The 27,402-nt window shown below is 45.3% G+C and overlaps 3 protein-coding genes across 3 annotated transcripts in view; 1 reads left to right on the top strand and 2 right to left on the bottom strand.

The window, feature by feature from the left end:
• Positions 1-13,690, bottom strand: part of PNPLA7 (patatin like phospholipase domain containing 7) — a 126,251-nt gene extending 112,561 nt beyond the window's left edge. The window contains 9 exon segments of the mRNA XM_059828765.1: positions 2,290-2,370; positions 3,386-3,545; positions 4,907-5,047; positions 5,463-5,551; positions 8,392-8,474; positions 9,126-9,213; positions 9,668-9,733; positions 12,239-12,273; positions 13,665-13,690. Of these exon segments, the coding sequence (XP_059684748.1) occupies positions 2,290-2,370; positions 3,386-3,545; positions 4,907-5,047; positions 5,463-5,551; positions 8,392-8,474; positions 9,126-9,213; positions 9,668-9,733; positions 12,239-12,271 (741 nt within the window). The 5' untranslated portion in view covers positions 12,272-12,273; positions 13,665-13,690.
• A 343-nt stretch (positions 13,691-14,033) lies between these two features.
• MRPL41 (mitochondrial ribosomal protein L41) lies at positions 14,034-14,588 on the top strand. The gene has a single exon (XM_009822180.2). It carries the CDS (start codon positions 14,056-14,058, stop codon positions 14,461-14,463), a length of 408 nt encoding a protein of 135 aa, XP_009820482.2. The 5' UTR covers positions 14,034-14,055; the 3' UTR covers positions 14,464-14,588.
• A 1,935-nt stretch (positions 14,589-16,523) lies between these two features.
• On the bottom strand, positions 16,524-25,700 carry DPH7 (diphthamide biosynthesis 7). The gene is made up of 9 exons (XM_059828784.1): positions 25,563-25,700; positions 24,734-24,870; positions 24,204-24,291; positions 23,350-23,444; positions 21,505-21,671; positions 20,915-20,987; positions 20,052-20,117; positions 19,682-19,854; positions 16,524-18,616 (listed from the first exon to the last, which is right to left on the bottom strand). Exons 1-9 carry the CDS (start codon positions 25,698-25,700, stop codon positions 17,994-17,996), a joined length of 1,560 nt encoding a protein of 519 aa, XP_059684767.1. The 3' UTR covers positions 16,524-17,993.
• Between the last annotated feature and the right edge of the window lie 1,702 nt (positions 25,701-27,402).

Genomic DNA, 27,402 nt, shown 5'->3' with positions numbered 1-27,402 from the left:
CCATTTAACTCTGAATGAAAAAAAATCGCCATTCCGGAAACAGATCTGACTGCACGCAGGGGCAGAGTGAGCACTCAGCAACAGCTGCTGGAAACACTCGCATGGACATCAACTACATTCACTTCAGAGACTTCTTTAATATTTGAGGCAGTATCAGTTCAGAGTCAGATTAACTACAACACAGAATTGTTCCAAAATACCAGGAAAGGGCTAGCATCTCCCTGGATTCAAAGCCTCCAATTTCTCCTTCAAGTTTTGAGAAAGCAGCATTTATCTGTTCTCAGAATTAAGTGAAATACAGAACAAATCGCTTATGTCACAGCTGGTATCTTTGTATTTAATAGATCTGAGGGGACTTCGCAATTTAAAAAAACAGGAAATTAAATTAGAAAAGTACTTCTCAGGTCACCTTTCTTTTAGATCCAACAAGAGGTCGCCACTTCTTGCAGCAACCTCAATTTTCTTACACATCTCTCAACCAAGTGGGGGACCAGCCTGATGTTGTATGTTACAAAATCAATCAAAAAAAAAAAAAATCAGAAATCCAGCTCAGACAACTCAAATCCTCTCTGAATAAATTCTTTCTTCATGTCAGAGCCATGTGTTTGGTGGTACAGTGAAACTTAATTAAGGTCGTGGTATCTGCAGGAAGTTCTACGACTCATTCACTAACTTGGAATGCCACTGCAAAGTCTCCTCTATTTTGATCAGTGCTACTTTCTCTCTCCTTGCCCATTTTCATGCTACTCCTATACCTAAAGTCAGCAAGGAGCATAAGGAAGAGGAAAAACAGAAATAAAACAACCAGTTCACAAAGCTGGGAAAAAAGGGAGAAAAGAGGGAGTTGTATAAATAAATGAGAATAAGTTACTTTAGCAAAAAAATTTGCAAGTTTCTGGTTATATACTCTTCTGCACGCTGATAACTCTTTTCAACACACTTTCAATAATTTTTATTTTCTGATTTACCAGTGGTATAACTAATGAGAAAGAGAAATAATGACAGAATGAGAACTAAAAAAAAAAAACCAACCAACCAACACAAAACCCCAAACCCACAAGATGAATGGCAACCACCCTTTAAAAAACCAAAGCCACAAACCATTGTTGTACAAGGAGGATTTGTTTACTCAAAAAGAATATAGGAAAAGAACATGACTAGTATTCACGTTCTTATACGGTGGTCCTGCTCTTTATAATATTGCCATTAAGAAAATTTACTGGTGGAAGTGACAAGGGCAAAGATACCACTAAATCTGCTATTAATATGGATTTGACAGCAAGAACTAGACTTGTACAGTCCAATTATTCACATGCCATTACTTTCTGCCAAAGAAAGCATGACCATGCTTAAAAATTGTTTATCACTTTTGATAGGGTTTATGGAAATTATACATTTATATATCTGCTTGCGTCTAAAAGTGGCAAAGAACACTTTACAGAATCATTAAAACTACTTATACATAGAGTAACAGTATCTTTTAACGAAGGGAGGCAGCCAAGCAGAAGAGAAACATGATACAAGGTCAACTATGAACAACTTACTGATGAGATTATCTTCATCCCCTCAGCTATCAAAATTCTTCAAGTAAGCACTTTAAGTGCTTGTGTATCATCGAAGATGATGAATTCACCACCTTCAATTTAGGTATTCCTAAACAGATGCACTGTGATAATTTCAGCAAAACCATCAACGTAATTCCAACTGAAACAAAATCCACACCACTAATTTGTGCAATAAAGACGACCAGCTAGCATTTAGCTCATCTTGTCGCCTGCCAAAGAGCACAACCTTCAGATGGTCACCAGCGACACTAACATATTAGGAAAAAATTAAATCCATCAACTGGTGTCACAGTATAATTACAATAATAACAACTGTCAGAGTTATTTTCACTAGACTAAATAAAAATAAATTCAGTAAGTAACAAATCAAACAGTTTAAAAGCCTGGACTTCTGGGCCCTAACCTGGTCCTCCTCCTGACTGCTTTGTGACCTTGAGCAAATCAAACCGTACTTCAGTTTTCCAGCCATAAAGAGAATAATTCAAATCTTACTGCTTAGCAGAAATAGCCAGTGTTACACTGTCGAGCATATATGTTTCACAAACAACTAACACACCACAGAGCTAAGTTTATTGCTGTGAGCGCCTGGGAGGAGGAAAAGAATTGGACAAAGAAAGGTTTTTCCATTCTGATTCTTTCCTAGCAATAGTCAAAGTCTACTTCCCCTGACAGGCTCTGTGACATGAAGCGGCATTGCAGAGAACCTGCACATTCAAGAACTTACCGTGATAACATCAAGAATGCTGAGAAGGCTGTGGACGCTGTCTCCTGCCAGCACCTCCTTAACAACCACTTCTGTTCCATCCTGCAAGTGTAGGATAGAAGCTTACTGCAGGCTCACACTTGCGTATTTGGCATATATGGAGCATTTCAGAAAGCTTAACTTGCTCTCATTCTCCCAGATACTCTGAGCAGCCCTAAAAGAAATGGTCCCCCATTATAACTTGGATGCTTGTTTTCTCTCTGCTCTGATGGAAATGTGCTAATCCAAACCACCAAAGTTTTAAACCACAATTCTAGAAGTGTTAAATTAGAAGAAACTAAAAGCCAGTTTTGTCTAGGGGTAGATGCGACCTGCTTGTCTTTGCTATGTAACAACCAATTAAAAAAACACTTCCTTCACCCTGAGACAGAATTGGCTCCCTTTATTGAGGGATTACATGTCAAGAGGTAGTATGAAACAAAGATCAGCAAAATGCAAAAATATACAGAAATCAGCAAATTTGGGATAATTTACAAACACAAAACCCCTGCATTTTCAGCCATCAGAAAACTGTTCACACATTAAAGCCAAACTCAAAGTTCAGCCAGGAAGAAGGAAAAAAAAATAATAATCTAAACTAGCAGAAGGGATCACAAGGGCTAGCACTCAACATTTTGAGACTCACCCATAAAACAAGCCATCATTTCTTTTCCCTCTCTATCTAACCCACTAACTACCACGGTTGAATATTATTGAGTGAAGTGTACTTGGTTTCTCCTGCTCTGTACACCTAACTATTTTATATAACTACCATCCAAAAGGAGACTGTTTCCAATGCTATGCAAAGCCCATCTTGCACCCCATCCTCCCTCAATAACTATGCAACTAGAGTATGTGAGGACATTTCAGAATGACTAATCAGCATTGCGTTTCGCTCTCTAATCTAAGACGTGGGGGACCACAGCTAAAAGCCTTGATCTTTATAAATGTCACAGCCCTGAAGGGTTGGAAGTAATCCTTTCTAAATCACTGTGATTCAAATGTCTAAGTTTAATCAATGCTTAATGATTCATACCAACAGATTTATCTCAAGAACCACAGATCAGTTTATTCTTACACTTTCTTGAATGCAAACTTCCAGCTTGCCATCCTGCACAACGTAGATGCTGTTATCCAGCTGCCCAGGGCGAAAGATGCATTCACCTTCATGCAACTGCACAAAAAACATGTGCTTGCACAGTTCCAGGAAAAGAGGTTTCTCAAAGTGGCCAAGGACCCTGCAGGAAAGAAAATGCAAAGGGAAACCTAAAATCACCACCGCCCTTGGAAAATCCTTCCTAAATTAGCAAAGCCCCCAGGCACGAATAGCAGAGGAACCCCAGAGTCAGTTGTTGCATGGCAGTCCAACAGCATGGCAGAAGGAGCAGAACTTTCAAGGCAGAAGTGCAACAGTACTGTGAAACGCTGAAAACCGTAAATACCCATGTTCCTTTTCGAGCAGCACTCTGAGCAATGCCAGCAGGCTCAGAAGGAAGTATATCCAGTCTTCCTCAAGCAAACGCTAGCATGGCTTTTGAAGGGGAAGAAATATAAAAACCTGCAATAGATTCACCCATTGCATGATAAACATCACCCTTTGGAACATTCCCTTTTAGTACAGCTACCCTGTCCATGTAACCAGAACACATAAGAAATACTGAAAACAAAGGGAAAAATTCCTAATACCTGCACGTACTTGTAAGTTTGGAATATTCCATCTCCTGCAGGTAATATGCAACTGGACTCCTTCGATAACTGAAACAGTCACTACCAGGCAGACAGAAATACATGTCTTAAACCTGGTCATTCTGTGCACAGCACCAGAAGGGCCCTTCATACAGCTCCATTAGCTCACATTTAACAGGATCAATCAATCAAATTCTACTGCAACATCAATTAGTCATAGGAGATCATAATTCCACAGTAGAAAGTTTAGATTACTTAAATAGCAGTTTTATTACAGTATAATTTAGTCCTGAAGGTCATACATATCATGATTGGGAGAAAAATGAACATAGACAAACAAAACCAAAATTACAGGTCTGAAATCTCATCCTCTTTGCTGCGTCAGCAATATAAACACTTGGCTGAGCAGGCACAAAGACCATCCCTTCCTCTAAACCCACCAAAAAGCTGTGAGGATTAAGTTGACTTGGATTCTGTTTGCAACATTTTTAGCCAGGGAAATAAAAGGTTCTGCAGTTTAGAGAGCTGTCGATATGATATCAAATTAGCAGTTACCAATTATGATGCCTTTCTGTACCAAAACATAGTCTCATATAGTCTAAAGGGAATTTTAAAAATGTACTAACAGAAATCTCTTCATGTTAGAAAAGCTTTATGATCATTATCCCCAAATTTAGGCCACTAATCTATATCCCTTTTTTTTTTAAAAAACACACTCAACTATTTTAATGTTTCTAGAAAATTAGAAGTCATTTATTCTTTCCTCATGCTAAGATGAACTTTCAGTCAACTGCTTAAAGATTCTGACCCTGCAGCGATAAAATTTAAGACTTGACACAAACCGCCAAATATTTAGATCACTTGAACATCCATCAAAAGCAAAATCCAAACTTATCTTTCCATTTAACATTACCTAACATTTTTAAGCATGTATAGGACTTCCGATGGCAAATGGGAATTCTTTACATCAAATTCAGTCAGATCTGCCTCTAGCAAAGAGGGAGGTGGTTCTTTCGGCTGCAGAGTTGGACACTCCTTCTTAATACGCAGAATCCTACAAAGAAAAACACAAGTCAGAAAGTTCAGGAAGTCTGCTCATTTGTCTTAAGTATGGGCTGTGTATCAACACCACAGGCTGACTGCAATCCTAAATGCACATCATACTAAATTATACTTTATCAAGTAGATAAAACAGTAACACTCCACCTTCCTGCCTTTCTTCAGCAAAACTAGAGACAGTGCTGTGTGCATAAACCACTCCATTTCAGCAAACTTTCCAGCAAAATGCTAGGCTGATGCACAGCTGACAGGATGGTGAGAAAACAGCAGCTATGGAAAAGTGCTATGCTAGGGATAGGTTCCACACCACAAAAAAAGAAACAAACAGAACAAAAAAAAAAAAAAAAAAATCAAACCCACAAAACCAGCCTCAATGGCATGAATCTTCCCCTTCCCAAAAGCCCAAGTACCTTTTAGCCAAAAATAAAACTTTTGCCCGCTTCCGCATCCTTTGGCGAGGCACAGTGTTCCCAACCAGAGAGTTTGGAAGAGTTCTAACCTAGGAGGAAGTAATGAAAACAAAAACATTTACTAAAAACCAAAACAAACCAAAAAAATCCCAACCCACTAGTTCCAACCCTGCAAAGGCCCCAACTCATCTACCAAGCCATTAGAACATGAGCAGAGTGAAGCACTAATACAAGCCCTTGGAAGACTGGAACGACACCTACTCCAGGATCACTTTCTTTCTAGAAAGCAAGTGGAGAATACTTTGGTTTTAATAAGCAACCACTACAGCAGTAATGGATGGTAGAGGGATAAAACCTCTTAGCTATACAGTTCTCACTCAGGAACACCCAACATCGGGCAGGCAAGTAACATTTAAAGCTCCAGTACTCCTATGGCAGTCTGTGATGCTGACAAACTAGGGACTGATGCGTTTTTGAGCTGGTGACACACAGCAACGCAAACATGCAGCAAGGCTTTTACGGTTTTTTAACAGTTACTCAGTGCCACCTTCTGGAGAAATGCAGGAACTGCAAGACCAAGAAAACACCTCATTAAATTACCTTCAAAACATTACTAGCTCTGTTTCTCAAGGAGTTGAATCCCAGGAAAAATTTTCACTCACAATAGAAATCTTTAATTAGTTTGGAGGCTCTTTTTTTTATTTTTTTGAAACTAAAGTCTTGGTATTTTATCAAAAATAGATGAAGTACAATCAACAGCACTTAGTTTGTAATATTCTATGTCTTATTCAGGAATAAAAGCAAAAAGCAAGGTCCAAAACCTCAAACCAAAAACTACCTGAAATTATTTTACCAAGTGAAATTCTAAGCATTCTTTACTTATGTGTGTTATGCATAAACAACTGTGTTAAAGAATATTAAAATTAAGAAGCTGCTGGCAACACACATGATTTCCTTCCACTGGGGGCTTTTTTGGCCAAGTTCTACACAAATGCTGATCTGCAACGCAAAAGCAAGGTTCAGGGAGTAATCTCCTCCCTCCACAATGAAACACAGACCTGCGACTGAATGTTAAAAACAGCACGGTGTCTAATTATTAAGTCCAAGTATTTGAATTCACCTCAACGAAGTTCAGCAGTGTGTGAGGCAGAAGGCTGCGGCAGCTCACCAAGAGGAAGTGTTCCTCAACAACCATTAACTAACAAAGCAAGGTTACTTACCTGTATCTTACTTTTCTACAGATGTTGTTTTTAAGTGCCCTGCACACCTGGACTTGAGTAGGTTATCCCACAGGACACAGCGAGGACACCCCACGCTCTGCCTGTGATCCCAAAAGAGGCCTGTCCCATTCCTGCCCCACACCTCCCCTGGGTCGGGGAGCCCGCTGGACCCACACCCTCGTTCTGACTCTACAGGACAGTGGGCAGGAAGCACTTATCACAGCCAGAATTAAATAGCCTTTTTCCTTCATTAACCATTTGTATCCACCATCATTCATTCAACAGATGACTACAAGCAAGCAATAAACATTTGCAACTCTGAAAAGGGATCAAAGTCCCCACCTGAGTGGAAGGCAGCTTTCTGAAGTCAGGCTTTATCAACAGCATCATGTGTACTAAAATTGCATATGGAGGTCCAAGAAGTTACTACACAGATTTTGGTATGGAAAGTGTTGAACAAGGAAGTCACCTCGACCTCCAGGACCTGTTGCACAAGATTGTAACAAAACCAAATGCAAAATCTCTGCACTGACATAGCCATGACACCTCTGAAAAGATGAGTTCTTTTGACCATGGTAGTACTATCAGTCAGAAAAAAATGAATCTCACATTCCACATACACTATGTAGCTTCAAGGGAAGCATGTATTTTGAGGAGAAAACCAGGAAGATTAATCTTCTCAGTTAAATGAAACCCAGGCAATCAGTGGTGAACAACCTAGCATGCCTACTAAGATTAATCTAATTCATTACAGGAAATGTCTGTGTTCAGATTTCCTCAAGCCTTTTTGTTGCAATTTCCCAAGAAAAGCCACTTGCAAACATGAAAGTAAAAACCAACCAAACAAAAAAGGAACTAAATATCAAACAGGCAGCCATAGACTTGAAGGATTTAACCAACTGATGGAGAAACAGATTCCTGACTAATGGAAAATTCTTGAGGAGACCTTTCAGAATAATAGGACAGCAACGACATGAGGACAGCAACGACATGAGGACAGCAACGACATGAGGACAGCAACGACATGAGGACAGCAACGACATGAGGACAGCAACGACATGAGGACAGCAACCTGAGCGCACAGGTGGTATTCCTTGTGACAATCCGAGGCAAAGAAGTCAATCTTGGGATAAACCCCTCTTGAACAATATCTAATGAGACAGTTTGGTAAGTCCTACTTGCAATTCATAACAAGTAAACAAGGGCTCATATGCTGAAGTGCTTAGTGCTCTTCACAGGTAGACTACAGAAAGGTAAATTTGAGTAGCTGCTCCACAGACAGACTCACATCGGAAAGAAGGTGTCAGCTTTGCTTTCAATGTAATAGCAGTACTGGAAGTCATTATCTGAAAGGGACAATCCTGAGGCACTGAGTATCTTGAACATAATCCTAAATACTGAGAAAGACAGATTACTATAGCTATCTAAAACACATCAACTCCATAGTGGAGTTAGATTTATCCTTATCCTCAATGTCTGCAAATACTCTTGAAAGAGGTAAGGTTTGGCCGGAAAGAGAAGCTATTGCTGTTCCATCAGCAATTCAGGGAGAATTCCAGGAGCTCTGAAACATCCCCAAAATTCCAGTGAAATTTTATAGGTTGAAGGCCCTGGGCCAGGCTAAGCAAGTGAAACATTTCAAAGTTTACAACACCTCCCGAACTGCATTTTAATATTTACTTCCCTCTCACCGTGCCAGATGAACTTACCTTTCTCATGATCTTCCGCCCATAGAACATCACTTTGTCTCTCTTGCGAAACCTGTACTGAGGCACATGTGGCTGAAGTTGTTCTGAAAAAGAGAAGCATTACATCAGAAAACATCTGCAGCTCTGTGCTAAGGGAAAGAAAACTGAGCACAGGCTGTCAATTTTGCTACCTCCATAACTGCTGTGGCTCCTGTCTACTAAGCAGCAAGCTCTCGTGGCCAGTGTTTGGAATTTAAACCAACATAAAATAGCTTACTATCCAACTCTGGTTAGCCAAGCCAGACTAAGGAAGAGCTGGCTTGAGGCTCTACCTAACCACTGGAGGAGATAAAAAGGCTCTCTAAACAGATACAAGGATCTGGTAATTTTAATCTCACAAAGGAAACCTCTAATTCTCCCGTTTCTCATTACTGTAACAGTGAAATCGCAGCAGGGTTGAAATTATTTGCATGCCAACTGATACTAAGGCTTTCATACACTACAGAAATAAAAACCTCGAGCATCCTGCACGTGACAGTTATGAATTCTACGCTCAGACCTGGGTAAGTGAATCAACACAAGTTCTTCATCCTTTTAAAGCTGTTTTCCTGCAAGAACCACTACCTTCACAGCAAGCAATTATTACAAATCAGCACAGAATCTACCATGTATTGTTATAACTTATTGAAGTTATTCTTATAACTTATTGAAGATAACTGAGAAAACTTCTTTTAAAACAGTTATTGAGTACTTACTAGATTGTTTCACTCTTCTGTAAATGATAAACACAACAATAGCTATAAGTAATAATGCGACTGCAGCTCCAATTGCAATTCCAGTCAGCTGTGAGAGGAATTCAGGGGGGAAAGAAGTTAGTAACTTCTGAAGTTGAAAAATTAAGTACTTCCTGGATGGCTGAAGAACACTTAGCTCAGCAAGATGTCTAAAAGTCAAGCACATTCATAAATACTTAATTTTTTACTAAAACATCACACATGCAAAAAGTTTAAACTACATCAGTGTCTCACTTGTAAGCTCACATGCAAAATATTCAGCATTTTCATAAGCTCACATGCAAAATATTCAGGACTTTTCCCCCCCAAAATCTGTGAGCTGATCAACTCAATGCACATGGGATGAAATAAAAGGAATTAATTCCTGCTGCATGCACAGTGACAGCAAAGAAACAAACACTGTCTTTGACTGTGACTTAGCAGAGTTCCTAAAACTTCCAAGAAGCTACACACTATTTATGCACACACAATCTTTCATCCAGTTGATTAAAGCTATACGTTACCATAGTAGTCTGTATTCTGTCTTCTACAAACTGAAGAATTCGTGTTCCACCTGCTGGTAACACAGCCTAGCACCAAAAAGAAGGTGAAATTAGTTTCCCACAACTGGCAAAAAGCCTTCATAAAAACATCTCAGTGCCTGGTCTGGCACATACAACACAACTTGATTGTATTTTCTTTCAACTATAGCCCAGTTTGCAAACACATGACATTCAGTGGAGAGGGGTCATTAGCAGAGTTCTACACTGATGACAGTTCAACACATTCCTAAATAGTCCTAAACCAGGGTCAAACAGTGAGGCGCTAACTTTTTTTGATGATTCTATGTTATTCAGAGCAACAAGGACAAGAACTGAACACAAAGGACTTTATGAGACTGAGAAAATACGTAATAAACCAGTAGAATGAATTCACCATAAAAAGAAAATTATGCACATGTGAAAAAACTCCAACCTCAGGTACACAGCCCTGGGACCTGTGCCGACTATTATTACTCAGGAAAACAATCTGGCAGTCACAATAGTCTCACAAATGCCAGCTCAAAACTTGCCAGAACAGGGGGGAAAAAAGCAAACCAAGTATCTGGAACAAGTAGGAAACAAACTGAGTACAAGGACAGATATGTCCCCCTGTAAGTCTTGAACCTTACAAGTACTTGAATCTTAAGTACCACACTAAGTTCTGGTCCCAGTTTTTGCCCTTGGTTCCAGATCTGGATGACCTCTTATTTTAGCTTTGCCACCAGGAGAAAAAAGAAGTGCATGCCGAGAGTCGCCAAACTAGTCTCTCTCATGAAGTTCGTTCCAGTTCTACAGCACAAATAAAACTCCTGCCTGACCAGTCAACACAAATGAATCGTTGGCTTAAGTTTGTCTTCTTAGGTTGCTTTAACACAGCATATCGACAATGTATCTTCCCAACATTAGTCAAACTAACTCTGTCACTATTATTAGTGGGATTGTAGCAGAAAGTCACAAGAATTTGAAAAAGAAAAGAACTTGAAAATTTGTTAGCAACAAGTATAACACATTCTGGCAAAATACAGCGAGTCCTTGGTAGAAATCTACTGTGGTCACTTAATTTATTTCCCCTTGACAGTGTCAGGGACACGTACAGTTCTGCTACTATCCAGGCCTGTATGATCTCAAATAACATCAAAAATAGTAGTTGCCAACTGACAGTCACATTGCTGCTACATGAGAAGAAACAAATTCATGAGCAAAAGAATTAAAAAACACATGTACACACTGAGCCCTTATGCCTCAATACAGAAAAGCAATGAGGGAAAGAAGAAATTCAGATCTCCAAGAGAAACTAAGAGGTTCTTGCAAGGTTTCTCACGAACACCAGTGATATTCCCCCCACGTACTCTGCGGGGTATCTTTTCAAGCACTGACAATCCTTCCAGAAAAGCGGAGCAAGCAAGCAGACAGGTTGCAACCGTACAGAGGCTTGAGACACATAAGCAGTTATCGTTACATGACAGCATCTGAGAGAAGATCACAGTGAAGTCATCAGTTCCATAGGGCCCCAGCAGCCCAAGCCTGCAGGACCTCTCAGGAGGGCGACTGGCAGCACAGAAATTCAAGGACTTCACATGTGCCTTATACAGCCTCAAACAATCCTTGGAGACAAAACACATGTGGAACAACCCTGATAAGACCCTCCCTTCATCCAAAAAAGGAGCAATGATATGCTAAGAGTATGGATTAGCATAAATAGCATTTGCCTGCTTTTTCCAATGATGTTGAAATGTCATTAAGAAAATGGGAATTAAAAGTAATTAACAAAAATATACAGCTACACAAATAATGCTCATGCTGATCCAGAGTACTAAGCACAGAACAAGCAGCTCTGCTGAGAGTTTAACAACTTTGCATTGCCATCAAAGGCAAACAGTGAGACATACCCCATTTAGGGAGGGGTGGCAAACGCTTATCAGCGCTGAAAGCAAGGCCGTAAAATTAGGATTGCCCAGAACATCAGACTCCCTTGTAGCTCATAAGCACACAGGTCCATGCACCTACGTTTTGACTAGAGATACTGGATCTTCACAAAACATTTTTCAACTGCATACAAGTAGGTTATATGTATTTTTCAGTTCTGAGAAGAACTATTTCCTACCACAGGCCTTGCCTTTCATTACTATGAAAAGCACTATGTGCCTGATTGGACTATGAGTTTTGTATTTATGATTAAGAACAAATGCAAGAAGAGCTAGCTGCCAAAGAATTCTGCAATTCTTCCAGCTTTAGGCTAAAAACATACTGCTGAAGCAAAAGGTACTTAAATTGTATCATTCTGCTAACAGCTTAGAATATGAAGCAGAGTGTGAATGGTTTGCAGTAAAAAAAAAAAATAACAACAAAAACATATACACACTCAAAAATGAGACCTGTCTTGAAATTTCTGAAGGACAAAACTCTTAACAGGAAAGGTTCTTTCAAAGTAAAATCACTGCATCTAAAGATGTTACCCAGATGTTATCAAATTAGGTACAGTAGCCTTCAGCTTCTGGAAATACTAATAGGGAAATAAATATGTCCAAAAATAATAGCAAAGCATTATCATACCTCAGGGCTGGTGCTGTTGCCTTCTTCATCCATGTCTGAAGGTACAGCAGGAGCAAAAATAAAAAAAAAAAAAAGAGAAGACTGAGTTAAGAGATGAGCCCACTCCCTAACCCAAAGTCTTTTTAACTCCGCCATGCAAAGCATACCAGAACTGCTCTTCCAGTCTGGCAGAACAAGACAATTCAAGGGGAACAACATTTTGGGGTTTTTTTTACTTCATTGTCCCTTTTACTCTGTGTTGAGCAACAAAACCCAGCAAGTCTCCAAGGCAAAGCGGAGCTACCAGTAATGACAGCTACTAAAGTCCCCTGGGAGGCAGCTCAGCAGGACTTCACAGAATCACTATGGTTGGAGAAGACCTGTACGATCATCAAGTCCAACCACCAACCCAACCCCACCATGCCCATTAAACCATGTCCCGCAGTGCCACGTCCACACGTTCCTTGAACACCTCCAGCGATGGTGACTCCACCACCTCCCTGGGCAGCCTGTTCCAATGCTGCACCACTCTCTCAGGAAAGACATTTTTCCTAATATCCAGCCTGAACCTCCCCTGGCGCAACTTGAGGCCATTTCCTCTTGTCCTGTCACTTGTCACTTGGGAGAAGAGACCAACACCCACCTCCCCACAACCCCCTTTCAGGTGGTTGTAGAGAGCGATGAGGTCTCCCCTCAGCCTCCTCTTCTCCAGACTGAACAACCCCAGCTCCCTCAGCCGCTCCTCATCAGACTTGTGCTCCAGACCCCTCACCAGCTCCGTCGCCCTTCTCTGGACACGCTCCAGCACCTCAATGTCCTTCTTGGAGTGAGGGGCCCAAAACTGAACACAGCATTCGAGGTACGGCCTCACCAGCGCCGAGCACCAGTTCCCTGAAAGGCCCGAGCGCGCGGCTGCGCCTCTGCTCTCCGGTAACGGACCCCCCCGCAGACCCGGCAGCCCAACGGCCCGAACACCCCCAGGAGCGCGGGAGCCCCCCCAGCTGCCCACACCCCAGCGCCACAAACAGAACCACCCCCGGGTTACATCTGCTTTAAGGAAAACGCAAATACCGGGCTTCAGCCACGCGTCCCGTACCGACACGGGGACGCTCAGCGGCGCTTATTTTCCGGGGGAAAAGCCTTAAACAGAAAGAAGCCGCAGCCCCTCAGCGGGTCAGGACAGACCCCGGGCCAGCGCCGGGTCACCCCGCCCGCGCTGCCACCCCAGCAGGCCGAGCCCTCAGCCCCTGCCCGGCTCCGCCTCCCTACTCTCGTTAAAATAAATCACGGAACACGGACGTTAAAAAACAACCTCCCGCACGGGCCACGGGGCACCGGCACCTCCCGTGCAGCCGCACAAGCCTGCGAGGCCCGGCCCCCCGCCGCCGCTCCCCACCGAGCCCCGGGCACCCCGCGGCACCCCTCACCTGCCCCGGGCACCCCTCACCTGCCGCCGCCGGGACCGCCCGGACCGGGGACAACGGTCACCCCCGCGGGCCGGGGCGGAGACCGCGGAGGAAAGACCCCACCCGCCGCCCGCTGAGGGGGAGCGGCAGGCCCCGCCCACACCTCAGGCTCTTCGCTGCTAATTGGCGGGGAAGTCCCAACCCCCGCGCCCAATGGCCCGCGACCTTCGCAGGGTACGATAGGCGCTGCGGATTGGCTGGCGCGTTTCGGCCAATGCGAGCGGGCGGTGTTGGTGGGTGCGGAGGTCGGAGCGCGCTGAGGTGAAGGGAGTTCCGCGGGGCCGCTGCCGGGGCGTGAGGGGGGCGCGGGACGGGCGCTGCCCCCAACGGCCGCGGCTTCGCTGAGCCTTCAGGAGGCCGCAGGTGCCCGGCATGGGGCTGCTGACCGAGCTGGCCCGCGGGCTGGTGCGGGGCGCCGACCGCATGTCCCCGTTCACCAGCAAGCGCGGCCCCCGGAGCTACAACAAGGGCCGCGGGGCCAAGAAGCTGGGCGTGCTCACCTCCAACAAGAAGTTCATCCTCATCAAGGAGATGGTGCCCCAGTTCGTCGTCCCCGACCTGGAGGGCTTCAAGCTCAAGCCCTACGTCTCGTACCGTGCCCCCGAGGGCTCCGAGCCGCCTATGACGGCCAAGCAGCTCTTCACCGAGGTGGTGGCTCCCCGCATCGAGAAGGACGTGAAGGAAGGCACTTTTGACCCCAGCGACCTGCAGAAGTACGGCTTCGAGCCGACGCAGGAGGGCAAGCTCTTCCAGCTCTTCCCCAAGAACTACGTGCGGTAGGGAGCAAGCAGCGGGGCTCCCCGGGCTGCTGCGCCGGGAAGAGCATCACCGTTGTGCAAGAGGCGACCTGCATCAGCAAACACGGGACGGTTTCTGTCACTGGCTATTAAAAGCAAATCCTTCCACTTTGTCTTTCTGCAGTGTCTGAATTAAATTGCTGTGGGGAAAATGGTGGTTAATTTCCCATCTCTGACGAAGGAAAGCCTTAGTTGTGTCAGCATGGGGGTGTCTTGCGCTCAGACAAGAGCTGATTGACCAGGCGCTGCTAATTAGCAGGAGGCATTTTCTCTCTGGGCTGCTGAAAGAGCATTCTTTCCTTCTGGGAAGGAATTGCTGTCTTCTGGGAACAAGAGAGGACAGGTCTTATCTCCCTGAGGGAGGCTGGAGTTCCCAACTGTGGAGAGCAGGCTGCTGCATGCCGAATGGCATACCCCACTCTGAGCGCTGCCACCACTCGTGCCGAGTGGCACCTGCAGCCAAAGAGGGAACACTTCCATGGATTTACCCCCAGCCCCAGGAAGTGTTCCGCTAAACTGCGAGTGAGACCTCCAACAGGCAAAACCAAGCCTGTACCCTAAACTTGCCGAGGAGAGAGCTGCAGCTTAAACTGAATGTCACAATTTTTCCAGGCTTTCCCAAGCCTTAAAGCTACTCTTTCTTTTAGAGTAAATCGAGATAGAGTTAATAAATATGTTTAATGTCTGTTCCTTAGCAGTGCAGCTGCTTGAAGTTGCAAGGTAACAGTTTATATTTGAAACATATCTCAAGAATTGTTAATTTTGGACATCTATTCCTACAAAAGCAGTGTCTTGCTGTTTATCAAATTAAATGAATACAAGTGACACTTACATAGACAGTTGTGTGCAACTGTTTAAATTAGAAACTGCTAAATTCAAAATGTCTTTGGAAATAACATGTTTTCTCTGACACCCAAGCGCTGGAGTCCTTGAGAAAAGGATTCTTGTGTAACAGTTCTGTGTCTGGCAACTGTAGCCCTCCCAAGAGGTACTCAAGTTTGGTTTTTTTGCATGAGGTTTTCCAAATACAAATTACTGCAAGGCTTAAGCATTAGAGAATTAAATCGCAATTAAAATGTTCATTTTTGGAGAAAGGGAGCATGTTTGCTGAGTTCTCAGCGAGCATCCAGTCTGGAACGAAGACTGACAGATGAGTCCTTAAAATGTTGTTAAAAAATAGGTATTTTCAGGGCTGGATAGGGCTGTGATGGCGGGGAGGGGATGCTGCGCTGGCTTCCGCTTCTTAGTGCTGCAGCCCCAAATAACCAAAAATGAAGTAGTTAGCACACTTTGGCATAGAAGGTTCAAGAATTGCATCCAAGGTCAAGGAAGGCACAGGTTTTCTGATTAATTAATTCTAATCAATAAAATATTTTTTCACTTATTTTCCAGCTCATCGGAGTAACGGTTATACAAAAGTGGTTGTTTTCTGCTTTCAGCTCTGGATGCTGATGCTGTGGGCAGAGGTGCTGCTTTGCCCCGTCCTTTCAGGGGTGTCACTTATGCTCCACCTCACACTTTCCAGAAAGGATGACTGTTTGCACTTGGCTGGAGGGGGGCGTAGGACAGGCGAACGCAAGGCCGGAGAGCGGGAGATCCCGTACCCTTTGATGCTAATACCATCTTGGTCTTGAACAAGTCGCTTGCCTTACCTTCCCTACGCCAAGGCAGACCCTAATAAGAGACTCCTCATTTCTCAGAGCAAAGCAAGGACTAGCACAATGTGTAAATCAAGTGCCCCAATCTGGTTGCGTTCTGCAACATTGCTCCAGCTTCGCTAACCTCAGACTGTTTCCTCTTAATCTCACATGGCAATAAAAAAAGCATTACAACCTTTTAAGACAGAGTCATAGTCAAAAGCCATGTCGCTACAGGGATACACCCTCGGTGTTCTCATTGAGGCGTGAGGAAACTGGATTGTCTACTCTGACTCCCAAAGAACATTCAACACCACCACACGCCCTCAGAGAGACTGAGCCATCACAGGCAAGGCGGAAGGTCCTCACACGGAGCTTTTAAAAAAATCAAAATGACCAAGAAAGATAAATCACTTATATGGATTTTATTTTAGAAACATCCAAAAATAGGGTGGGTTGTTTTTTTTTTTTTTTAACAAAACCTCTTGTTCACAATACTAATATGAATCTTCATGTAACAGTGCTCAAGAATGTTTTCTAAAATACACATTCACCCTTGAAAAAGGAGTTTCAAAGCAGTAAAATTCTGATTTGCTGTACCTTGTTTTAGATGCAGCAGTTACAGATAGATACCTGTTGCTGGTGTTTCTTTCCCTCCAGGCAACTAATTCTTTAGGACTCTCAAAGAGAAACCATGCAAGCTAGAAGTTACTTACCTAGTTTAAGCTGTTTTTTGTTTCTAGGAAGATAACAGAGACAGTGTTCCAGAAACGGTGTTTTGCTGATATTTCACAGTGAAAAAAGAAAGCTAACGGAGCAACCATGAGAAATTCTGCAGCCATTCCTGGAGGTAGTTAGGGCAATGTTGTTAAGATTTTGGTTTCTGTACTTCATTATTTTGAACTTAAAAGATGTCAGGAAACACTGCTTGTACTTTTTGGAGGTTTTGATCTTAAAGCTGTTCACCTGTACAAAACGGAAGGATCTTGACTTTGGACCTAAACGTATGTCTCACTGCGGAGAGCAGAAAACGTGAGTTTGATACCAAGAGGCTGTGGGGGAGTGGTTAAGTGTGGCACTAAAACATACATAGCGGGGCTCACTACGCAACTTACGCTAAACCAGGTTGTGCTTAGCTTGGAGAGTGATAAAGTGAGACTGCAACCAGGTGATGAGTCTGATGTAAAAATCGGGCTGTGCAGATACACCAGAATCCTTCCAAGAAAGGCCCTGCTCAGAACAAAGCTTCCTGTCACTGAACTGCCATCTGTCATACTGGCCAGTCTGGATTTCCTTCTAAAAAAGGATTCCTCTCTGCTAAAGATCACTATGAGCACATCGCACTGCCAGCATCTGGACTGTCTTTGAGCGTCTTCTCAAGGTACATGCTAGTTTACAGATCGCACAGCAAGCTACACACACAGCCAAGCCGCTACTCGTGGGCTTTTCCGAGACATTCAGGGAAACCTCTGACCACATCCTGTGCATTTGTCTGTGCGTAGCAGCGCGGACAAGTTTGGTTTGTGATGGAAGGAGGAGAATGGGCTTAACAGATCAATCGTACAAATGCAAACCAGCCTTGAAGGGATTCAAATACAAGGTACAAACAGCAGCCTTTGAGAGGAAGGCTGTCCTACTTTAAACTAGTACATTAAGGGAAAACTAAATAAACGTGTCTGTGCTTGACCACACACCTCAAAACAAAGCCTTCCCTCAGTGCTGAAAATAAAACACCAGTAATTCCATCAGTCTCAGCCTGAGAAGGCTCACAGGCTCAACAATAAAACTGGAAAAGCCCAACGGAAATTAGGCAGGGCGTGAGCTCAGATGTTGCTCTCGGTACAGGAGTTGTCCTACCCCTCTCCCTTGGGACTGGTCAATGCAAACTTTTAGCTGTTCTGTCAGACAGAGATCTAGCACTGGGCGTCTCCGAAGGGGTCACCAGGCTCATCTCCCACTTCCAGACATGGAGGATATTGTCATAGAAAGAACAAGTTGCTACAATGCTCATTTCTTTTGGACTGTCTGAAGAACTGGTTGAATCACCACTTCTGTCCAGGCCCATTCCATTGGGTCTCTTAGCTCCCGAGTCAGAACCGCTGGCTGACTCGGGATCTCCCCCTCGGGCAGGACCCCCAGCTAAATCTAAACTCCCCTTTAAATCAGAGCCCCTAACCAGGTCAGGATCCCCAGGCAGCTTAAGAGCCCCTTCTGCTTTGAGCGGCAGGGCAGAGCCTTCACTCTCCTCATCCAGTATTACATCAAAAGTAGCTGTAGGAGACTCATAAATTATCTTCAGGTTTTGGACCTGCAAATTCAGTCTCTCATCTCCTTCCTCCGATCTTCCCACAAGCTCCTCCAAAGGCTGGCACGCAGCAGCAGAGCCCTGTGTTGCAGTCAAGGAATCCCTTGGACAGAGCCTTGACCAGTCAGCGCCGTAGGCCAAGGAATTGTGCAAGACATAGGATGACAGGATGATACATTCCTCCGTGTTTTCCGCTTAAAAAAAATTGAAATGAGCAGAAATCAAGTTGTGAAATGGTTTGTAGCAGCCTGCTCACAAGCCATTCTAGCATTGGCTGTGTCCTACAGGAAGAGTTCTCTGGTTATTGCCTTATTCACAACAGTTAAGCATTCTAGGAGAAACGAGGTTCTGGCTCTCCTGACAATTTTCGGCCACCTCTCATTAGCCTTGATTTTCCCTGGTTCAGTAAGCAGACAGGAGAAGATTTAGCGTGCGTTAACATGCATCATTATTCAAAATACCTCAAAAGGCTCAAGAAAGACAAGCCGGATCACACAGTGATCCCCATAATATCCCCCGAGCCATAAATACAACAGGTAAGATTGCCAGACCAGGTTCTGGTTATTAATAAACTGCAGATGTGTTCTTCCCATGAGTTTTCAGCATTTGTCTCTGATATCAAATGCACATCAAGTTCCTCCCTTCCCTATACAGCAGAAATGTTATCCTCGTTTAGCAAGCTGTGGATCTGCCCAAGGCCTGGAGAAAACTAGCAAGGCAACCATTTTATGCAAGGTTGTATTTGTAATGTAAATGGAAACAGCTTTTAATCATGTAAATACCTTCTGATTCACATGGAGAGCTTATTCGTGTTATTCTAGATTAACCAGACTGCACAGCACTTCCTTTCTGAAGCAATAACCAATTCACCAGCAGGTCAGTAACTTCTGCTGACAGTAAAGCATCACCTGACATTCAGAAGAACCTCTTTGAACCATCACAATGAATACAAACTGGAAGGATCATGTTAACAGGTACTGCCTTTACACCAAGACAAACAGGGTGTCTTCCCATGAAAAGAAGTTATGAGAGATTTACAGATGAGTAACAACAGTGCCTTCGCACAACTGATCAGGCCAACAATGAAGATAGGTCTGGGAAAGCTGGAAGAGTTACCTCAAGTTGGAATAAAAGTCGATGGCTATTAACATCTAGATCTTTCTAGAAAGCTCAGAGCTGGCGTTCCCCCATTAACCTGGAGGTAGGAAAGGAGAGCAGAAGAGCAGCGCAAAAGCATCTCTGTTCCACTGAACACTCACCCATGCTTCCGCGGCAGTCAAGGATTTTAAATCCACTCTGCATGCAGGCTGCTAACAGCACAAAATCACAGGTTGGGTGCCACTTCAACCTCCAAACTCCACCTTCGACATGGGTGTCTGCCAGCGGCTGCTTCATGTTCCTGGTGTCCCACAACAGCACGTGCTCATCATAGCTGGAGACAGATCACAAATAAATATGCAGACAAGCAAAGGTGAATCAGTGCAACAAGTACAGAAGAGAATTAGGAAAGATCGCGTGCTCTTCACCACGCTGAACGGCTGAAGAGACCACACCTTGAGCAGCAGTAGCTCATTTGAAATAACAGAGGTGGCTGGTCATACTAGGGAAGCGCAGCCAGAAGGGATTTACCTGCCAGTAGCCAGAAGATTCTCCCGGTGGGGACTGCACTGAATGCTGCACACACCCATTGAGTGTCTGCAAAAGAGTAACATACAGCAGAGGGAAGAGACAGCAATGTATGATTTGAGAAGGGATTCTTCCCTGAATTTCAAGGAGTCTCAGGAAAAGAGAGCAAGGTGAACTCAAATTTCAGCCCAGTGAAACACACAGGCAGAATTCCATCTACACCATCCAACAGCCTTTCCAGGGCAAAACTTCTACTCGCATAGTCTCTCAGCACAAATATTTTCTAGTAATAGTTGTACCATAAACTGTTGTTCAGAGCCCATAAAAATTTCAGCACAACAACTCCATTCCCACGAGACTTTACTCCCAACATTAATATTTCCATAGCAAAAATCCCCAGTGTATTTTAAGGTTACATATAAAATTTCACTGGAGAGTTGTGTATATTGTTTTAATCATATTCTAAAAGATATGTTACGCCACCAGAAAAAAAAGATTACTTCAATTAAGTGAACAGTGGAGAATAAAGTATTTTCTTAAAAATGTTCCTTAATAAGATAACCAAATTTAACACACAAAAAAATTCCCAAAAGGATCCTTCTTTTAGAAAGAAGCTACCACCATCTTCATGTGTGGAAGTGAGCTGTTGGCTTATTATATTGAAGGACACGGAGAAGAAAGTTTCAACCTGAAGTTGTCCTGATGAAAAAAAATGTAATAGATATCTCCATTTCCCAAGGGAGGCAGAAACAGGCCTCCACTGTCACTGCGCGGCTCTGAATTCAGTGGCTTGGGAAGGAACACGGTAACACCCTATGTTCATACAGGCCAGCTTTAGGGTCCAGCTGCAGGCACGGCTTGCTTACCTCCTGCTGGTGAAGAGAGGAGTCTCTGGACTGCATCTCGTGTCCCAGCCCTTTAGCAGGCTGTCGTCTCCTCCTGCACAAAGACAAAACACTGTTACCCTGAACTCCATCCAAATGACCACTGCAGGGCACTGAGGCCATGCAGTTAACACCGAGCTGATGCTTTTCAGCCCTAGGATCTCATAGGATTTAACGGACATGCCAAACATCAGTTGAGGCTCATGCTACTCATCACCACAGAAGAGACATGCGTTAACAACGCCCTCACTTTACTAAGCAAAAAAATTTAGAAGAATAAAAGACTGGACTCCAGAAGCCCTCTGCTCTTTTGCACACCCCAAGAGATTAACATCTTTTTTGCCAATAGCCAGCCAAAGTACAGTTTAAAAGGCACAGCTTCTCTTAATTAACTCCAACCCCTTCCCACAATGAAGAAGCCTTTTAGCCCCAGCAGAGGCCCCAACTCTTACAAGCGGTGTGATGCAAGCAGTGTACCCAACCCTGGAAAGTAAAATCCCAAGGAACACACATCCCTAAACAAGATGCCCCCTCCCCAACACCCCCAAATGAGATTCCCAGCCCTTATAGACCTGAATACACAATGTCGGTGTCCCAGTAATTAAAAGCAGCAATCCAGGCCTCAAATTTGTGAGCTTCCCACTGGTTCAGGACATGCACAGAAGGAGCAGATTCATCTATGGAGAAAAGATTCAGGTTCCCCTCTGAATCACTGCTGATCACTCTCAAAGGACATCCACTACAGTGGGATACAGAGAAAACATTAGAAATTACTGAAACTCGTGTCCTAAGAAGCTGTTAGAGTAAAAAATGGCAGCCGAAGTATAGACAGATAACGTAACATAATACTACATATGTTTGATTCAACTAAACATTGATAGAAACCGGTGGTACAGTGGAAGGAATGCACGCATTTATACAGTTCTTTTTAGCTTCAGCCCATCCCGTCTTAAAATCATTTAGATCAGTGATCCCCATTCCCTGATCTTGCAGCGGGATCAAACCCTTACACTCATGTGAGGGAAAGAAACCCAGCCTTGGGTCTTTCTTTCTCCTACACGCATAACTTGACTTCGCACATGCTTGATATTACATCAATAAACAAATTCCACGTGAAGAGGGATTTTTTTTTTTTCCCCTTCAAGTCAGACTGACAAGGACCTCTCAGAGTCTCTTTCCTCTTTGGGAGTATGAAGAAATGTTTTATTTCCCTGCTATCACAGGCATCTGAAGCACTGGCTGATCCTGACCTCTCCTGCTCTATTCCTGTGGCACAGTACAGTTGCAGTTTCTGGACACAATGTGCTTGGAGCACTGGCAAAAGTTTTGCAGCTCACAGTGCACAGATTTTCCAACATCCCCTGACAGGAACTAGGTACCTTCTGTTTGGTTACCTGCAACTGTAGGTACTGATTTGGTGACTCAGGGCTTCTTTCCAGTTCTACATCATATGCTAGTTACTAAACTGTATTGAATCTCCCAAATTTCCACACAAGAGAGACAGGGTCACCCCCTTCCTACAGAGATGTGAAGGCTGCACATTTGGCTTCTAGAAGGGGTTTTTTGTCTCTCAAGTAACAGCAGTGACAGTCTTGAAAGGGACTTTTCATCATGGCAACAATGATTTATCTTGAAGGTCTGAGACAAAGGGAAGTAGGAATATAAGGGAGAAGAAAGTAGAACTGGGAATTCTACTTATTCGTTAAACAGCACGCACAGAAACAGCTTTAATTAGCAAAAGCTACTAAATATTTGCCTTACAGCATTAAGCACACAACTGCCTGATCCCCTCAGTTTCCAGCCTCACACCAAAGGCACCACTCTGTTTTGCACTTAAAGAAAACATATACCCACCTCTTTCAAGGTACAGCTAATTGATGTTATTTCATGCAGTGATGCCATTTCTGAAATCAAATGTGTGAGCATCTGAGAGAGGAAGGAACCACTTCCAAACCAATTCTCTCCCGTTTCTCACTAACCCATGTTTAAACTTCCTACACGTGCTATTATTAGCAGTTCTTAAGCAGAACTTCACACTAAAATTTCAGTCATTCTAAGAGCAGAGTTGGAACCAGTGGATCCATCTGCATCCCACTCTGGTCCTTCCTTTTAGCAAAGGCAACAGAAGACATATCCCTGGCTCACCTGCTGCCATTCACCATGGCACAACCTCACATTTGTTGTTGGTTTAGTCTCTGTTACAGCGGCCACGGTATGTGTTCCTGTTCCCTTGTTACCCTTGCTCTGAAAATAATAACTTCTAGAGAAGGTGCAGGGAGACAGCTGGGACCAAGAAAGTCTTAAGTTGCTTCACAAAAAGCCACCAAAAGATTCATTCACCAAAGTCCTTAACTTATGCCTGAAAACTGTCACACACAGAGCAACCTCCAATACCAGCCTTCATCTCCCATCCTCACCATTGCTCTCGTCCTGTGGACCAGTCTAAAGACAAGGCCAGACGCTGTGCACCAAGATCGACCCTGAAGCATGGTTCCAACATGCAGCTGTTCTTCTACTGGAAAGAAAAGGAATGGGTTAAGACTGGGAAGATAGCAGGTATGTAACAACATTTGAACTGCTTACTCCTACAGCAGGTGTTTTCCAGAGACTGATGAGCATATTAGGGTTCCACACTAAAGAAGAGATGAAACATCCCACAGCAAGGTACAACGGCTCAGTACTAGCTGAGGGGCAAACACATGCATACACAGGATCCCCACCCTTCTGCTACCCATCTCCCACCAAATCGCCCTTAAACTTTGCTTTCTTTCAGTGAGTGATGAAGTGCAGGAGAAGTGATAACCTGACTGTTGAATTCCCTTATAGACTGGCTTCCGCTTTCTTCGCTCTGTGGGAATGGCTCTCTTGATTACTCCCTTCTCTCACCAACTGAAAGAAACCCCTCTCCAAAATTCTTCCCCGTTTTTAACAACTTTGCATCTTCTGCTGTGTTTACCAGTTAGTCCATACTTATTCTCAAGTGACAGTTTCCAGGGTTTGCTTCTGCTCCACTCATGCCTCTCATCTCCCATACTCTGTAGGTGGGTAGAGCCCAGACAGTCTCTCTGGTGCCATGAACAAATTTGTGGGATTTATGAGAAACATTATCAGAAGACAAAAGAAGTGGTGTTTAAAAAGCTAAGCATACCGAGAAAGCCATGGAAACCATAGAGCTTTCCTACATGTCTCTGAACACTGCTAATAAATCAAGAGATGTATCAAATCTGGGTTAAATACAGTTTCAACAGCAGCAGGCGTTACAGCCACCTACCTCGCTTCCAGTCAGGTGGCAAAACTCCACGGCGCCTGTCGAGTTTGCAATGCCAACCATGGGATGTTCTGCAACGGGAACATGGCACCTAAAAGATGAAGTTAAACAAGTCTTGAATGTCCATCTTTCTTGTATTTAAGGAGGAGAGCAAAGTCGTAACTTTTATTCCAGGATGCACAAGGAGAAGGTACTTGACCAAAAAAATCTCACGAAGAAAATCTAAGACTCCTCAAGTTCTCACAAACCTGCATGGAGGGGATGACATATAGGGGAAATCTACTATCTATTATTATATAAACAAAATAAGTCCACAGTCACTGACCAGCTGCTCATAGATAGGCTGAAAAGCATTACAGAAATGAGCGCACCCTTTGCTCACAGGAGCACACTGGGGAATAATTCCCTCCAAGAAGCTAGGGACAGTTTAGTTAGTAAATACTACTGTTGCTGCCACACCAACAGCCAAAACAGGACCCCAGAGGGGCAGACCACGCTGCTGCGAGCTCCAAGCCTCGACGGGCCACTGTTACCATTTGATGTCCAGGATGGCAGCAGTGTCAATCCTCTGGATTTCGGTCAGCGGGATGTAAGGCTGCTCCTCGTTGTAGTGATACAGGTAGAGGCGCCCAGTCCGGTCACAGGCCCCATTGCTTCCACGGGGGTCAGTCTACATGAAAAAACGGGAAGAAAAGAGTAGGCTTAGCAGTGATTCTACCCCCCCCCCAGACCTCTCCCCACCCAAGATCTTGCCAGGAGCGGGCGGCAGGAGCAGGGCAGAAGGCTCCCGCTCATCAAGTCCCTCCCTTAAGAGATTAAAGCCGCCACAGCTCCCTCAGAGCCAGCCACACTCACCGGCGGGGCCCACGCAGCCCCACACGCTGCAGCCACCTCGAGCCAACCCAGCCGGGACAAGGCACGGCCCCACAGCGCGGGGAGCGACAGGACCAGGGCCGGGCGCGGGGCTCAGGCGGCCGAGGGGGCACCCGAGGCACCCGGCTGAGGCGGCCCGCGAAGGGCGGGAAACCACTCCGGGCCCGGCTGAGGCGGCCGCAGGGACCCCCGGGCCCGGCTGAGGCGGCTGGGGCGGCCGCAGGGACCCCCGGGCCCGGCTGAGGCGGCTGAGGCGGCCGCAGGGACCCCCCGCGCCCGGCTGAGGCGGCCGCAGGGACCCCCGGGCCCGGCTGAGGCGGCCGCAGGGACCCCCCGCGCCCGGCTGAGGCGGCCGCAGGGACCCCCCGCGCCCGGCTGAGGCGGCCCGCGAAGGGCGGGAAACACCCGCCGAGCCCGGGCGCGGTGGCTGAGGCGGCCGGGGGGCGGAAGCGAGTCCCGGTGCGGTGCCGGGCGGACGGGCGGGCTCACCGCGGCGGTCGGTCGGAGGTGGTAGGTGCCGCAGGCCAGGATGCTGTGCCAGCCCTCCACCGGGCACCACTCCACCGCGTCAGCGCTGAACTCCGTGTCCACCACCTGCAGCGTCCGCGTCCGGCACGGCGCCGCCATCTCAGGGCGGGCTCATGCTGCGCGGGGCGGCCGCGGCGGAACGGCTCCGGGGACGCCGCGCCGCCGCGCAGCGGAACCGCCGCCCGTCTGCTTCCCGGTCAGGCGCGGGGCGGGCCCGGCTCGGCTCGGCTCGGCCCGCCGGCGGTGCTGCCCCCGCCCGGGCCGCCGAGCCCGGCCCCGCCGCTGCCCAGCCCGGAAGAGGAGCGCGGCGGCCCCAGCCGGGCGTGTTGGCACAAGCAGCTCGGGGACTTGGGAGCTGCGTCCTTAACCGCCCTCGGCTGAGGCTTTTTTCCATGAACTCGTCCAAGCTCTTTCCCAACGCAGCCTTCTAGCACCCACCGCACCCTGCGGAAAGGGGTCCGCAGCTCAAACGAGTGTTAGGTGAAGGGCTGCTGCTCAGTTTTAACCAGCGGCTGCTAATTAGAGAGAAAATCAGCATTAGTATTCCCTCGGCATCCTCCCTCTGCCACTCATAAAGACCTTCCTCATACCCCGTCACTCATCTCTCTTCCAGAGTAGAGATGTGGTCGATGTAGCTGTGCCTTTGCAGAAGCCGCTCCGGAGCACGGAGGGATACCGTTGCCTGCCCTGAGCCTTTCCCCTTCCCTCGCAGTCCTTTCAGAGATGGAGGGTGAGAACTGCACACCCGGGATGCGGTGCACAGCCAGTTTATGCCATGGTGCTGGTCTCTGCTCTCCCGTCCTTTCCTCAAGCCTGGTTTGCTGCTGCCATTGCTGCTGTTCCCCAAGCAGAAATTTCTGCAGGACTGCGTTTCACAACCCAAAGGTCTCATTGCTAAGTGAAAACAGTGAGCTAAGGGCCCATCTTTCGATATTTTCCCGTAAGTAACACTACATTTATTGACACTGAATTTTATCTACCAATCTGTCTCCTAAGATCCTTCTGCAATTCTTCACTCAGCCTTTATTATATTATTATTACACTGAATAACCTCATCAGTGGATGTTGTCACCTTCCCAATTCATTACTTTTTCCCAATTATTTTTTAATATATTGGGCATCCAACTGTTGACTTCCCTCCACCAGAAAAACCCCTTCCTTTAACTCTTCCTTTCCCGTCTTTTGAAGTCATTTGTTCACGTGATGACCTTCCCCTTTTTCCCACAGCAGCTTTTTTTTCAAGTGCCTTCAGCAAAGTCACGATCAAGTGTATTTTGGAAGTTCGAGCAGACTGTACCGACCAAACCCCCTTTATCCCCTGCTTGTTGGTCACATTAAAACAATCCCAATAGAGTTTTGAAGCCTGACTTCCCTGTACAAAACCTGCGTTGACTCCTCCCCAATATTTAGCCATTGATGCTGCATCATAGCATCTATGAATTTGCTAAGTGCAAGTGCTTTGTTCACCTGGCAGTAGTTTGCCACATCTGCCCTGAAACTCATTTCAGAAGCTGCCGTCGCATTTCCTGTGGGTACCGAGGGAGAGGTTACCGTCCCAGCTGGTAGCTCAGCTTATTCATCCCTGAGCTGCCTTAGAACTCGTAGGTGGCACCGTCTGGTCCCAGCAACTTGTTACTGCTCATTTCATCTGAACTTTAATCTCTCCTAAAAGCACTTCAGTTTTAAACAGATTCTCTGTTGAGCTCTCCATATGGAAGTACTCCTGTGTGAACTCCCCCAGCTCTCTCACAGCAAACACATATGCAAACAATTCACTTGGGTTTTTTTCTGCTGGGATTTT

This window comes from Gavia stellata, chromosome 24 (assembly GCF_030936135.1).
Source record: "Gavia stellata isolate bGavSte3 chromosome 24, bGavSte3.hap2, whole genome shotgun sequence".
Taxonomy (NCBI): Eukaryota; Metazoa; Chordata; class Aves; order Gaviiformes; family Gaviidae; genus Gavia; species Gavia stellata.
The sequence above is the reverse complement of the archived record's forward strand: the minus strand, read 5'-3'. Positions and strand labels throughout refer to the sequence as shown.

Bases quoted from the DNA above. Each gene is read 5' to 3' on its own strand.
- MRPL41 (XM_009822180.2), top strand. From the start codon at position 14,056: ATGGGGCTGCTGACCGAGCTGGCCCGCGGGCTGGTGCGGGGCGCCGAC.
- DPH7 (XM_059828784.1), bottom strand. From the start codon at position 25,700: ATGGCGGCGCCGTGCCGGACGCGGACGCTGCAGGTGGTGGACACGGAG. The intron at 24,871-25,562 runs GTGAGCCCGCCC...TTTTTCATGTAG, and splicing joins ACCTCCGACCGACCGCCGCG to ACTGACCCCCGTGGAAGCAA. The intron at 20,988-21,504 runs GTCTATAAGGGC...GTCTTTGTGCAG, and splicing joins CACCGACATTGTGTATTCAG to GAGGAGACGACAGCCTGCTA.